The sequence below is a fragment of the Glandiceps talaboti genome, chromosome 16 (genome assembly GCF_964340395.1).
Source record: "Glandiceps talaboti chromosome 16, keGlaTala1.1, whole genome shotgun sequence".
In the NCBI taxonomy this organism is placed as follows: domain Eukaryota; kingdom Metazoa; phylum Hemichordata; class Enteropneusta; family Spengelidae; genus Glandiceps; species Glandiceps talaboti.
In genome coordinates this window covers 4,801,095-4,815,360 of record NC_135564.1, presented here as the reverse complement: position 1 = coordinate 4,815,360, position 14,266 = coordinate 4,801,095, and the positions used below count along the sequence as shown (strand labels likewise).

The following is a 14,266-nucleotide window of genomic DNA, read 5'->3' as shown; positions in this document are numbered from 1 at the left end:
AAAAATGATTTGTCGTGGGTTTTTTGGCGTTCCATGTTATTGTCTCTTAAAGTCACGGTTGACTAACCTGTCAAAGCCGTCTATGACTATTTTCAATGCATTCGAAGAAAACCAAGCCGTGAATATTTCCCTTTTTAATACACGTGGTCCACAGTTCTTATTTGACCACGGGAATGGGTGCTAATCTATCCTGATTAACATATCATCTAGTCTAGTTCCTATACTACATATCACCTGAATACATTAAATTTTAACAGGAACCAAACATTGAAAATGAGTAGGAATACATCGCACTCGGCACAGAGAGCTGTATTTGATTCTGTACAGTGTTTGTTACATTTTCTTCTGCAGTGTATAATATACCACGAACAGGTTTCTGTACCATATACAGGTAGCATTGTTTTAAGATATGGTTTGTTTGCTTTTTGCCAAAATTAGCTAAATTTGTGTAGACTAAGTTTGACAAAAAGAGTGTTTTGAACTGCATGAATGTAATGAGTCACCAACGACTTTGTGCCGTGCTGAGATTCACTGAGAAATGACGTATATATGTTTCATAGAGTTCAGATAATCACTGCACAGAGAAAAGAAAACTTTTATCAAAAGTAATGTAATCAATTACCTTCAAATTGTTTTATAGTATTGACTACGATGGCTTGTTTGTGAATTTCTCAGTAAAGTTCAAAACTAACAATGTTATTTTACACATTTCTGAAAACGTCAGAAATTCATCCAATGGCACTAACAAGCCACCCTGTCTGTTGTATACCTTACATATAAAACTGATGACCATTGGGAAATGTCTTATTGCTGGGGCCACGTTGGCTTTTGACATCAGAGCTTTGAGAAAACCCATATTCAAATTCAAAACACCCCCCCCACCCCCACTTAAAATGACCGGTCCCTCATCATACCTTGCGTTCCCACCAACTGAACATATCAGTAAATTCAGACATTCTAAAACGATAAATATAAAGTACAAAGAAGTGGATTACGTATTGTGTTATTCTGTGTGAATTCAACTTATATGTAAATTTTCCACGTGTATAGTGGTGGTGGTGTAATCGTACACAGTGTTTGGTGAAATCGAACAATTGTGGGCTGAAATGTACATTGTTCTTGAAATGGACCCTCATAACAATAGTCATGTATCACATCATGTAGATACAGATTGTGTATTTTGGTAGCTTGAAATATGCAATGTTCTTTAAATGTATCCGAATGACAATACACGTTTATCATTTATATACACGTTGTGTCTTTTTAGTGGTGGATGAAATGTACAAATGTTCTTGAAAATTAAAGTACTCGAATGACAATAGTTATGTATCATTGTATACAAATGACAATTCTGAAACAATTCATGTTTTCTTTCTCCTAACAACAGTACAACGGAGATCGCAGGGTACAGAGGAGGGGGCTACATCAGTGGGAGGGGGTACATCACTATGCTAAGGACCATAACTTCGGGTAGGGGTACGTTGAATATTGGCTGTTGTACCGATCCGAATGACTTGAACATTCAATTAGTTTGTCTCAAAGAATTGAAGAAACATATCAACTGACCAGTTGTCATAGGATTTCAGAGCATCGACTTAAGAATCTTAAGTGGACATACATAGATAGACATGTAGGAATTGTTAAGCTATACAGGATGACATAATAGGCAAGACCAGTTTAAATGTAATTACGTGCCGTTGTTGTTCGTCTTAAAGCACAATTTTAATAGATATAACCTTTAATCTAAAACTGGACAGCTTCTTTATTTTGGCTGAAGTGTGCGAAAGTGACAACGTAGAAAGCTCATTACCATATATGGGGGGGGGGTATCAATTAGTCTAATAAACAATCTACCTCAGTCTAGGACTGAGGTAGAATACACCCCGGGGACAAATTTCCCTGAAACTCAGAGTTAACAAAATCTTTCCAAACTTTATCATATCAAAGCTTGGTCTTTGCCCTTTTGAAAAGATTAAAGAAATTTGGGGGTTCGTCATCTTGATTTGAAGTAAATGGTCAATTGTTTATATTCCTATATTTTCATTCTTTCACTTAATTAATTAATTTATTTATTTATTTATTTATTTATTTATTTATTTATTTACTATTTATTCAATTATATATTTATCTATTTTATTTATTTATTCATTTGTTTTTAATACGGTTCCTTGACTCCCTGATTGACTTTCAACAATGCAAAATGTGGTAACATGATATTCAATGTCACTAATGGTGCAGAACCCGTCCAATATTTTGTTAGACAGACACACGTTTTTCAAAGTTCGTCAATTGACTTTAATGAATCAATGCAAAAAATCTTGTTTGACATGCAGGAACCGTGTCAATAACAAACATATATCGTCTGTTTGTCTGTTTGTCTACTTTATTTATTGCGGTTTACAAAACTCGCGAGGTATACTTATTGATTTTTTGACTATTATATCAAAATTGATGTCAGAATATGATGTTATCGCTATGATTAGGTCTTTGAATAGGCAATGCTGAGCTGAATAAAAGATAGGTCTACGTGTTTACTGACCCAGAAATCGTTCTATCTCTGTCTCTGTTTCTTTCAAATGTTATAGTCGAAAGTGAAATTCGAATATCATTCACACATCAATCGTTTCATGTAGCACTGTATACCTACTCCGAGTATGTAGTGTGTCGTAACGTGAGCCAACTATATCATGCGTGACAAAGTTAAAAGTAAAATGCATCTATTGTTTTGATTTTAAAGAGGGAGTGGACATATATACACATGAAAAACTGCTTTGCAACCAACCAACCAACCAACCAACCAACCAACCAACCAACCAACCATTAAACGTCCGTCCAGAGTGTCAAGTAATGTTACACAAAACTTTGTGTTTTGTCATTTTGTGTCGCCTTCCTTCTTTCTTTCTTTCCTTTCTTCTTCTACTGCCTCCACTTCTTAGTCCTCCACTTCTCCATCTTCTTGTTATCATCGTTATTGTCCTCATGATGATGATGATGATGATGATGATGATGATGATGATGATGATGATGATGATGATGATGATGATGATGATGATATGGACTCATTTGTGATTATATGCCATCAGAAATGCCACGCTATTATGACTTAATTAAATCAATGTCCATTGATAACTTAATGGCAACATATTGCAACATTAATTTTAGTTTGTGTTCTTACGTCTCTGGCAATCAAGGCTTTGGTTTACTAAGATTGACACAAAGTAAAACTTTTGTTGTTTGATGTGGTAGATTACACAAGTGGATAATAGTGGTCCCTCTGTTGTGCGAATCTAATCACCATCTGATCATGATACATGGAGTGCAAACATTGGAAGTCCAAAAACAGTACAGGGCAGTGCAAGTTTACAAAACAACCTTTCAGACAGCCTCGTTACTTAGACGAACGTCCATTCAATAGCTTATCACTGTTGTATCATATTGTTTTAGTCTGTGTCTACCTTTACAAAACCGAAGCCTTGATTACCTGAGTAATAGTTTGCAGATAGTTTGATTTCCGTAGTAGTATAATCAACTATTTATATTGGTTGAGATACGTCATGAGATCAGAATCAGTAAGCGTGGTCTTTCCTGGTAAGTATCCCGGATGTGTACTTTACAAGATACGGTACGATAGACAGTGCATATTCGAGATTTTTTTTTTACCTTGAAAGATAAAGATTAAATCCAGGATCTTGTTCCAGAATCATACTTCCGAATCATGATATCCACATGTTTTTAAGTATTCAGCTAAAATTGTCATCTGTCTACATCACGCTGTCTACGTCACTGGATCTATGACTAGCTAGGCTGGCGCTCTTTTCACGTGCACTATCCCGTGGATAGCCGATACTGGTTAATATACAATGTTACAGTAGTATTACTAAACTATATTACACATGTTAAATGTAAAGCAAAGTTAGGACTACTTTGTTGATGAGCAAGGATTGTGTAATTTCTTGCAGATGCTCTGTCACACTTTGGCATGGAAGAATAGTTTTACCAAGACGATCGAAAGCTGCTACACATGTTTATCTTTCAACCCAAAAAATGTCGTGTTGAAGACAGAAGAGACCGAGGGAGAGCGATGAGAAGTGTATATGTTATAGTACATGTAATTCCACAAACAATTTCCTAATTTTCATTTCAGGCTAAAAGACAGACAGACAGACAGACAGACAGACAGACAGACAGACAGACAGACAGACAGACAGACAGACAGACAGACAGACAGACAGACAGACAGACAGACAGACAGACAGACAGACAGACAGACAAAATATAATTTAATTTAATAGAATATAATAGAATAGACTTCAACTTCTAAATGTAGATGGTTTGTAGGTTATGCCTTGCCCTGTTTGGAGATTTGCTCCTCATCGCAATGCTTCAGTTTCACATAAGCTTAGAGGGAATAACATTGGAACCACAACAACGTTTGTGAGCAGTACGTTATGCATATCAAGTAGTACACAAAACGTGCGACATCTGGAACAACAAATCAGGAGACAGTAATGTTTTGAGTGTGTTTTCAACTTGTTGAGCGATGATATCAGAAATGCCTAAGAAAACTGGTTGGTGAAATTACAATTGACAAATCCTAAAATAAAAACACGTGTACATATGGTAAATATATCTCAGCTAAGAGGACAGTGGCTTGTTCGTATTAATAGTAATCAGGACGCAAATTTATGGCAAACGTATCAATGGTGTGATAGCAATGCTTTCATCAGTTTTGCTTTACTTTGTTTTACTGGCGGATGTTACCGTTGCTATGACAATGCTTTAACAGGGACCACCATTTCATTTAATATTCATTTCTAACCTGTTTTCATTTTAATCGCTCGACTACTCTCTCTCTCTCTCTCTCTGTCTCTGTCTCTGTCTCTCTCCCGCCCTCTCTCTCTCTCTCTCTCTCTCTCTCTCTCTCTCTCTCTCTCTCTCTCTCTCTCTCTCTCTCTTTCTCTCTCTACGTCCCTCTCCCATTCTTTCTATCTCCCCTCAATCCAGCTTGTCTTTTAATCAATATCAACCGTCAGTCAGTTTTGAAAAGATCTATGTAAGCATGGTTGGTCACAATGGGGCGGGGGGGGGGTTATCACATTAGATCAGGCTAGTTGATTGTTCTCCTAATAAAGGAAATGTGCAACGGCAATGATCACAACTGCAAGTACTAGTCAACAAGTACATGTAGATGATTTACATGTAAAGCAAATACTATGTAAATTTATACACATGTGTATTCTAATAACGGCCTTCATTGCTTTGGCTAAAATAACGGGTTTAAAAAGCTACCAGGACAAGCTGGATAGAGAACGAGTGTAATGGAGTCACATATATAGCTTGGCTAATAATGATCATTGTGACAAGAGTGTTAAAGAAAAGCAATTTTTTCAATTATTTTTTTTTATCGTCGATAGATAATTATCCAGGCCTAATAACTCAAATTGAGCGTTTCTATCAACTGGGGAATAACATATAGAATATTGTTCCAATGAATGACTACTCCTTTCACAGCCACCTTTCGTGTACACGAAATTAAGAAATTAGGAAAAGTTTGAAATTACACGTAAAAATACTTTCCCGACAAATGAATGAATGTCAAGAGAGCAAAGGCTGATGTTTGTGTTTAGTATCAGTTTATGAGAGAGAGAGAGAGAGAGAGAGAGAGAGAGAGAGAGAGAGAGAGGGGGGGGGGAGGAGGAGGGAGGGAGGGAGAGGGGATATTGACTGACCCAACAGGGTGAGCCAGAGACAGAAAGTGACAGAGACAAAGGAAGATATATAGGCACAGGGTCAGTAAAAAACTGTTCCAAGTTCGTACAACTCCTAGCTTTACCTATAAATGTCTGTCTGTCTGTCTGTCTGTCTGTCTGTCTGTCTGTCTGTCTGTCTGTCTGTGTGTGTATGTATGTATGTATGTATGTATGTATGTATGTATGTATGTATGTATGTATGTATGTATGTATGTATGTATGTATGTATGTATGTATGTATGTATTAAAAATGTGTTCTCAGTGTCATCTGCATATCTGCCTTGGTTGTCATCTGTTTATCTATTTATTTGTTCACCCATGATTAAAACATTCGTCATAATTTAAAAAGTAATACAGTAGTCCCTTCCATCAGAACATCACGACCAAGGTCAATGCCACATGACTCATTACATCGTAACCACACAAATGTTTCCTTTCACATGCTTAATTCAAACACCTCCTTTTCTATGTTTGTAGAAACGGACAGTAGCTCTTTAAAAATTCACGATTTCATCGCGGGCCATATTAGCAGTTGTAAATGGCCGCGCACGACGGAGACATGTCGGTCGGTGTTGGCTTCGTCTCTTGGGCTCTTCCATTGACGGCGAGTTTAGTTGATGTAAATGTGAAACAAATGGGCGGCGTCTCTTAGTGGTCTTTCTTCCTAACACTTCACGCATGCCTGAGCATAGCACCTCATCCCTTATGAGGTCTCTAACACTAAGCCAGACCTACGTTAGAGAACACATTAACGCAGTGACCGACCATTTGTTTTCTAAATTTGTGCAAACTTGGTGGAACATGTCAATTTTGTGTCGTAAGTGGTAATAATTTCACATTCAGCTATTGGTTGATGTGATATGTATTATTAATAACGTGTAACAAAGGATTCTTTAGGGATTCGAGAAAAGAAGACCGGTTTTCTTTCTTTTCATAAAGTAATCAAATGCGTTAGCTTGGCGGCACGTTCTTTGTAGAGGCAATCCCATTGTTGTGAATTCACCAACACATCGCCTTCACAAATCAGGTTCCCGTCAGAGTGGTTCAAATCACGGCTTTCAGTTTGCTAGCGCTGCTCTCACATTCATCTCTGTTCCTTCAGCCAACAAAGATTTCTAAAACTTTGAGCAAATTTACTGAAATTTTCAATAGCTTTTAATACTACGAATGAATGGAGCCGTCTTAACCATTTTAGAATCCTACGTGTTTGGTAGCTTTCTTTTACGGGGCAATATTTTAAGTACGCTTCGAAACCCCTCCCCCGCCATTAACATATGACAAAAGCCTTTCAAGCAAAGAACTGTAAATTAAAGGGGTTGTCCCAATGGGGGCTTGAGAAATGATTTTCTTTTCATCGTTGTAAGTTAAGAAGAGACTAAAGCACTGTTATTGCTTGGAGAAAGGGGGTAGCATTACACTCAGTGACGGATTTATGTCGTTGGCTTTGGTGTCCATACAAAGAATCACAATCTCTCCCTTTCTACACACTCACTCAAAACTACCAATCTTAACAAAAAATACAGGCGGCAACCACTGCGATATTTATTCACATTCCGGCTTTTAAGTACTTAAAATCTCATCCCACGTCTCAGAGTTGGCTCGGTACATCCTGTGTTCACGTCTTTATGTAATTTCCGTGACGTTTCCCCGTTCTTTCACTTATTTGAAATTATCAACATGAAACAGACATTACTTTGTGTGTTTGGTTGGTTGGCGGCACCGTGTGGGTAAGTCTGAAATAGACAATAGAAAAATCCCATCTTTTGTATTAAACCACAACAATAGTTTAACCTTAACGCTTAAAAAAGAAAAGCGAAAAAATGAGCATGTTTGGAAATTTTGCTCCTGGAGTCATTTATTTTTGCCCCTCCTTCCATGTGTATGATACTCTAACGGTGTTTTTTCTATGGTTGACTTTCCTTTCTTCCCATTCAGAGCCCGAGGCCATGAGTGAGTTTAGATCAACACCAGGGGTATCGTTTTAATAAGGTAATGTTGTGGAGTGTGCTTCAGACATAATTACCCGTTAGCGGGCTATTGTAAGGCGATAATGCTATCAAGTCAATCAGAGGTCCAAGTCAGCTGTCGACCAACACTCCAACTGAATGCGTTGGCCAACTTCATTACTAGTATTTCCATACCATTATCGCTTGTTACAATAATCTCTGAAATCTTATGCTCTGATCATATCAGGTATTGAAAATTGTAAAGAAAGTTTTTAAAAACATGGATAAAATTGAGAGAATGCAATTTACTGGCGCTCTAGACAAGTTAATGTTCTGTGGCGAGAATAGGGTTTTAATGAAATCGTCGATAGAAGATGTCCTGGTTTGAAACGTACAAAAATGAGAAGCACCGCTTTGATGGAAGAAATCCGGAACGGGTTTTTATATCGTCGGACAGACATGTTAGAGGCTATACAACTACCAATGATTAATAATAATTAATACCGCTTGATTACCGTGGCGTGGCTTGTTCAGCTTTACGGCCATTCGCGACCAATCAAATTCTATATTTCCAGTGGGTCGCACCTCGACCTTGTCAATTTCATGTCACCTTTAATCCCTAGTATCAGGATTTATGATTGGAGAAGACAACAAAGCGTTCCGACTTTTACAATCTTACGACCAATCAGACGTATCATGACAGATGACGGGTTGGTGGGAATCCCTATGAGGTACATCCTAGCCAATCAGTTCTGTTTTTATTACTATCACGTGTCAACTGTGTAATATTTTCGAGGCAGTTTGAATGGCGAGTCAGGCTGTAATACGAGCAAGACTGATGAGAAACTGTCGTAACACCCCTCAATTTTAGGTGCAACATGAAGCAAGTACACTTTTGTTGTTGAAAAAATCGGTAAAATGCAGCAGCCTAATTCGGCCATGGCGTTCAGCATCGACTCGATCATGGCATCACCGATAACTACAGCACCTATTTTGTACAATGGATATCCAGCTTTTCACCCGACTGTAACTTCGGTCTTGCATCCAATCCCTCAGCAAACACCGGTAGCCGTCCTCCAGTCTGGGTTCATCAACACTGGGTCCGTACCGGTCCCAATGACACCTCCCTCTACACAATATATTACAGCCTTGTCTTGTCAAGCCCAAGACACGGGACAAATAAATGGGTGTTGTGCTTCAAACGAGAAAACAACAACCGAGCTGCTCAGTCGACCAGGGAACACGACGACAACCACCGCAACGACAACTGTAACCAGCGCTGTGAGTACCGACATTCCAACCCAGAACGGTTTCACAGCAGAAAATCACCAACCAACCAACCTACATGTAGAAGGTATGTCGGGTTTGCCTGTTCGTTCGGTCTGGGGGTGGGGACTGAGATTTGGAGGGAAGGGAGGGATTTGTTATCGATCTGTCTCGTCTGCATAGTCTCTCGCTATATCTAATAGTGTGCTTATGTCGTATCGGGTTGTAAATTATATGCTAGTCCAGGTTTTATGGCCAGTGTCTCTTCACAGAGAAAATGACCCAGAACGCTTCATTAGAATATTAGCTGGAACGGGGACATGTTGTTTTCTTACATAGACAAACCTGTTTAATTCATCAAATATTCAACTGGTTTGTCTTGATGAGTCTCAGGAGGTGAATACTGAACAACTAGTCCAGTCTATGGTTGTCAAAAATGACAGCATTTCTTTCTTTGCCTTGCAGATGAAAACAGAGACGAATGTAGAGACATTAATACGGTCAAAGAGGCAGCCAAATCTACAGAACATTCAGAATATGATCTGGACGACGATTCCACAGATGAAAAGGAGGACGGTAGCTCGTCGGCGACTGGAAAAACTCGCCGTCGTCGCACTGCCTTTACCAGTGAGCAGTTATTGGAACTCGAGAAGGAATTCCACAGTAAGAAATATTTGTCACTAACGGAACGATCACAAATTGCCAATGCTCTGAAACTTAGTGAAGTTCAAGTGAAAATTTGGTTTCAAAATCGTAGAGCCAAATGGAAACGAGTTAAAGCTGGTATCACAAATACTAGAAGCAATTGCAACAGTGGCGGCAACAACAACAGTCCGAAAATAGTTGTACCTATACCAGTCCACGTTAATCGTTTTGCTATCCGAAGCCAACAACACAACATGCCGAACACAGCTCCCGCTAGACCGTGACAAGGGATGTAAACAAATCGAAACACCCTGGCAAACAGATGTAAATTTTCACCCCAAAACTGAAATCGTTACCACCGAGCCATGGATAATGATAATACTGACATTTTAGGATACAGGAAACTCTACTTCGAGGCTTTATGTAACAAAATAAGAACTAGACATTGCCGACAAGCCCGACAGTGTGCAAACAGCGACCGGATCATGATGGTGGTAAGAACTGATATGATATGGCTGTTATCCACACACCAATACACCACCGAAAACAACTGATAAGATCTCAACCAGATTTGGGTTCTGAGCAACGCTGGTCGTGACAAATATTCACGACTATACCATGACTACACGTTAGCAATATTCACGGTACCGATCTATATAAAAAGTACGGTACAATACTCCACCGAGGCCTTGGTATAAATATAATTTTGTGTCGTTTTTTTTTTCCGCGTTGGAGATACCGTCTTTCCTTGAAGTTTGGAACCGTCTGATAGGCTGAATTCCCACCTTTACAAAGATGTTTGATATTCTTGTCAATGAAGTTGACACTCCGCTGTACAATGTTGGTGCGTTCGTGAAATACGTTGTTTTCGTGAGTTGTGTCTGTTTCATGTATACGGACATTAAGGAATTTTCAATGAGCCATGACATATATACATACTCTATTTTTCAGATTCCCTTAATCCTGTTTTATAGTTGTACGTTTCAAACTAGTTTATTACACAAAACGATTAACAGTGAAGAAGAGAAAAAAAATCGTATTTTCGAGAATTTATAGAGAGGATATTTTAAATTGGATTTTGACACGTAAGTCAAGTCCAGGCGTCAAAGCAATACAGATTGTGTCAGTTTCCCGGGCCGTATTATGTATCGATGTCAGTTTCATAGTCGTTTATGTCTGCATTTTTTTGTTGGAAATAGAACATGTTATTTCGTTTTTTTCTTCGCTATTTCGTGTTAATATGAATGTAAACATAAATAAATTATTTAAGAAATATTTCAAAAACACCATATATGTGTTGATTAAAGTGATTTTTATTTCATGTTGTCAATTTCGATTCAGAGGCTGAAATCAACAATAAGGGTGGTGACGAAATTAACATGGAAAGCAATACTCTATGCAAAACACAGAATTCCACCGAGAACTGACCAGTCCCATGGTTGTGCCCCATTCTTATTACCAACCTATTATTTCTTGATTAGAAACTCGAGTTTGATATCCAAAAATGTGTGAAATTTAGATTCTAATTGCAGATATTTTGTTATTAGGAGTGTAGTCGCGATTTACGAGCAAAGCCAACCATAAATCCATACGGTCCTGTAGTAATAGGCCCATACCGTCGTCGAGCAACGACACAGGCCGACCGACCTGCAGTTGCTTTTACCGCGTTACTCATGTCATAGGCATTCAATAATTATAGAATGTTCATGTCATTTTGTAATTTTCCTATTTCTTAAAAAAAAAAGTCAACAGAGAAAAAAACGAATTCTAGCAAACGACAAAAACAAAGATGCAATAAATAATGAACGTGTCTATTAGTATTCTTAATTATAACTCATACGTCAGTTAGACCCAAATTTGCGACATTCTCTGTATTATCTTCGCGACCGCAAATCCAAACTAACATTACAAACCAAAACAACGGATTTTGCGTCTTTGATAATGAAAACACTGTTATAAAAGACCCAATCACATTTTGAACGAGAATATTTTAAAGTACTTAAATGTAAATCCACATAAAATGGACCAAAACCCCATCGTTGCGTAGAAGACAAAGTGTAGCTAGCTCTTCAAAATATGATAAAAACAGTCTCGCGTCGCGAAACTGAATACAATCGCGGATTTAATACATTGCAGGGAAGATAACTAACCCGACTGAGACATATTACTTGCAAGCAGTTCTGCTCTTCTTTGCAATGTGTATGTTGCAGTGTCAGAGTTTACTGTCTGTGTCGCCCTTTTGTATACACAAAGTGAACGAATGACAGCTCAAACTGACATTGAAATATGGACTCACATTCATCTTACCACGCTTTCTTCACTCTAAATGTGATATTTGGTTCTCTCCTTATTTGCCCACACTATCCCCGTAGACCTGTCATTTCTCGCTCGGCCGGGACTATATTTTCTTGTTAAATATACATTACATGCATTAAGAAGATCCCTTCCTGATTCTACGATCAAGTCGGAGTAGCACTGTGTACAGAAGTATTAACAATCGTATATTATGAATCGCCTGTCTACAGCTTTGATGTCTAGCCATGTGTTTATACAGTGATAATTTATATCTAATTTTTAAATTTCTAACGTTTTTTATCTGACAAACGACATCGACGAGAATTTACTTCAATGATGATAATACCTTCTCGACTGGAGAATAATTTTTAATGAACTATAAATCATTGTGTCTATCAAGAAATTACCGCAATATGCTTGATATACCGTTTCGCCATTGATTTCGTGACTTCTTTCGTTCGAAAAACAATCTTTTAAAATTTGTGCATAACGAGGCAAGATTTATTTGGTTCAAGTTGGCAACTATCCTTAACTCAGTCGTTAAACCCGTCACATATTCAGCATCGCAAATCAATTTGTTAATTTCATCAAAGCGACAGGTTGAATGATGTTTATTTCAGCCCAAAAATGTATGTTTATTTCAGAGATTTGACATGGAGTACCCCTCTAGTACTGACAAGTGACATTGGTCTTCTTTGTGTTTCTGGCAGCTGATGGGGGAAAAACGCATTTAGTAAACTAACACTGCTGCCGTTACGACGAATATAACTTCTATTCACAATATGCAGATATATTCGCCTGATTACATTATGGTTTTGAATTTGAAAATTTTAATTTCCGTATGAATTTCAAGTCGCTTCAGTAGTGCATTGCCACTAGAATACATTTCAACGGTTTTATTTTTGTAGTATAAATGAACCTCGAAACGATAAATCACAGTTAGAAAGTGCACCGTCACCACGAGTAACATGATTTGCACCGCTTGGCACAACAACATCCACAAACCCAGATTCGATTTCACAACTTGTCACGAAATGTACAGAAATAGCCGTCTATGGACAGAGAGAAATAGACAACCGAAAGGTTATAAAGTGACCAAGAATCGAATGGTTCACTTTTATTACAATGTAAACCAACCCAAACTTCCCTCCCAAAATTCTTTCACAGACATCGCCGGCTTTTTTGCTAATTTTTAGACCACCTCTTGTTCATTTTAGTGAGTGTTACTAAGTAAAAACTGGGGTCAAAGTAGAAACGTCAAAATGTCAGACTTTTTTTTATAATGAATGAGTTACAATCCGACCTTTCCCGTTGGCGCGGAAATTTGGAACAGAAACTATCTTGATTCCCCTACATATAATATAGACATAACCATTCTCATCAGACGTGGTATAAATTCATAAATCGAATTTATGGCATCGAAAATAAACAAAACACCGCCCATCAAATACTCTTCGCCACGAACTACATTTGATAAAAGATTAGTGTCGTCTTTATTTTTAATGAGCAGACGATCACATAGAATCTGCTGGTAAGATGGGTAGTAGTAAGTGCTGAAAATAACACCACCACATCTCGTGCTCGTAAAGCAACACTTGCTGATGAAATAATTATTAATGTTGATTTATGAACAAAGGACATTTTTTAATGTTCCAATATCAACCTTTCTGTCTACTCGTCAGTCACTTCATAATGTACGTATTTGAAATTGTTGAGATTAAAAAAGTGAACGTAAAAATGGACACGTAGTCAATTCGGCTGTAAGTTGGTCAGCAGGTGTGGGTGCTTCATCTGTAATATGTTTTCCTGTTTTAGCATACTTCTACAGAAAGACAGTCTTTGCTATAAATATCTATAACAACTAGGAAATCGGTAAAACAGACAAGTCGGTATTCTACCCCTCTCAGTTTACCAGTAATGGTACTCAGACCATTAGATACCCGCATGGTAGTGTCATTTTACTCTAATTCTTGTGCATTGTTTTCAGGAAATCTAACAAATTTATTCCCAAATAGGTAAAAAATAAAGATATTCTTCAGAGCTATTACACCAGGACCTAGAAAGTGGCACAATATTCAAGCGATTCTGAATTTCACAACACAAGTACGATTGACTGCGTATTCTTCTCTTGTTTATCTTTTTTTCCCTTTTTGTTTTAAATCTAAGTTTGATGTCAAATTGATCACGAATTATGATTTTGAAGATATAGTGGTCCTTTAGATAATCTTGGTACATTTTATACTTTCAGTTTTTATAAAACTTCTGTATTCATTTCCAAGATGCTGACTGTATAAATGAAAGTCCAGCGTCATCAATTTGAGGTCTGTCACCTCCAAATGGGTAAAGGGCAGTACCAAATCACTT

At 37.8% G+C, this 14,266-nt stretch overlaps 1 protein-coding gene across 1 annotated transcript; it reads left to right on the top strand.

Annotated features, from left to right (window-relative positions):
* The first annotated feature begins 8,501 nt into the window (after positions 1-8,501).
* Positions 8,502-10,859, top strand: LOC144447423 (homeobox protein GBX-2-like). Its single transcript, XM_078137443.1, has 2 exons — positions 8,502-9,050; positions 9,428-10,859. Exons 1-2 carry the CDS (start codon positions 8,615-8,617, stop codon positions 9,889-9,891), a joined length of 900 nt encoding a protein of 299 aa, XP_077993569.1. The 5' UTR covers positions 8,502-8,614; the 3' UTR covers positions 9,892-10,859.
* The last annotated feature ends 3,407 nt before the right edge of the window (positions 10,860-14,266 follow it).

Excerpts from the sequence above, each read along its gene's own strand:
- LOC144447423 (XM_078137443.1), top strand. The coding sequence starts at position 8,615 with ATGCAGCAGCCTAATTCGGCCATGGCGTTCAGCATCGACTCGATCATG. Across the intron at positions 9,051-9,427 it reads AACCAACCTACATGTAGAAG|ATGAAAACAGAGACGAATGT; the intron begins GTATGTCGGGTT and ends TTTGCCTTGCAG.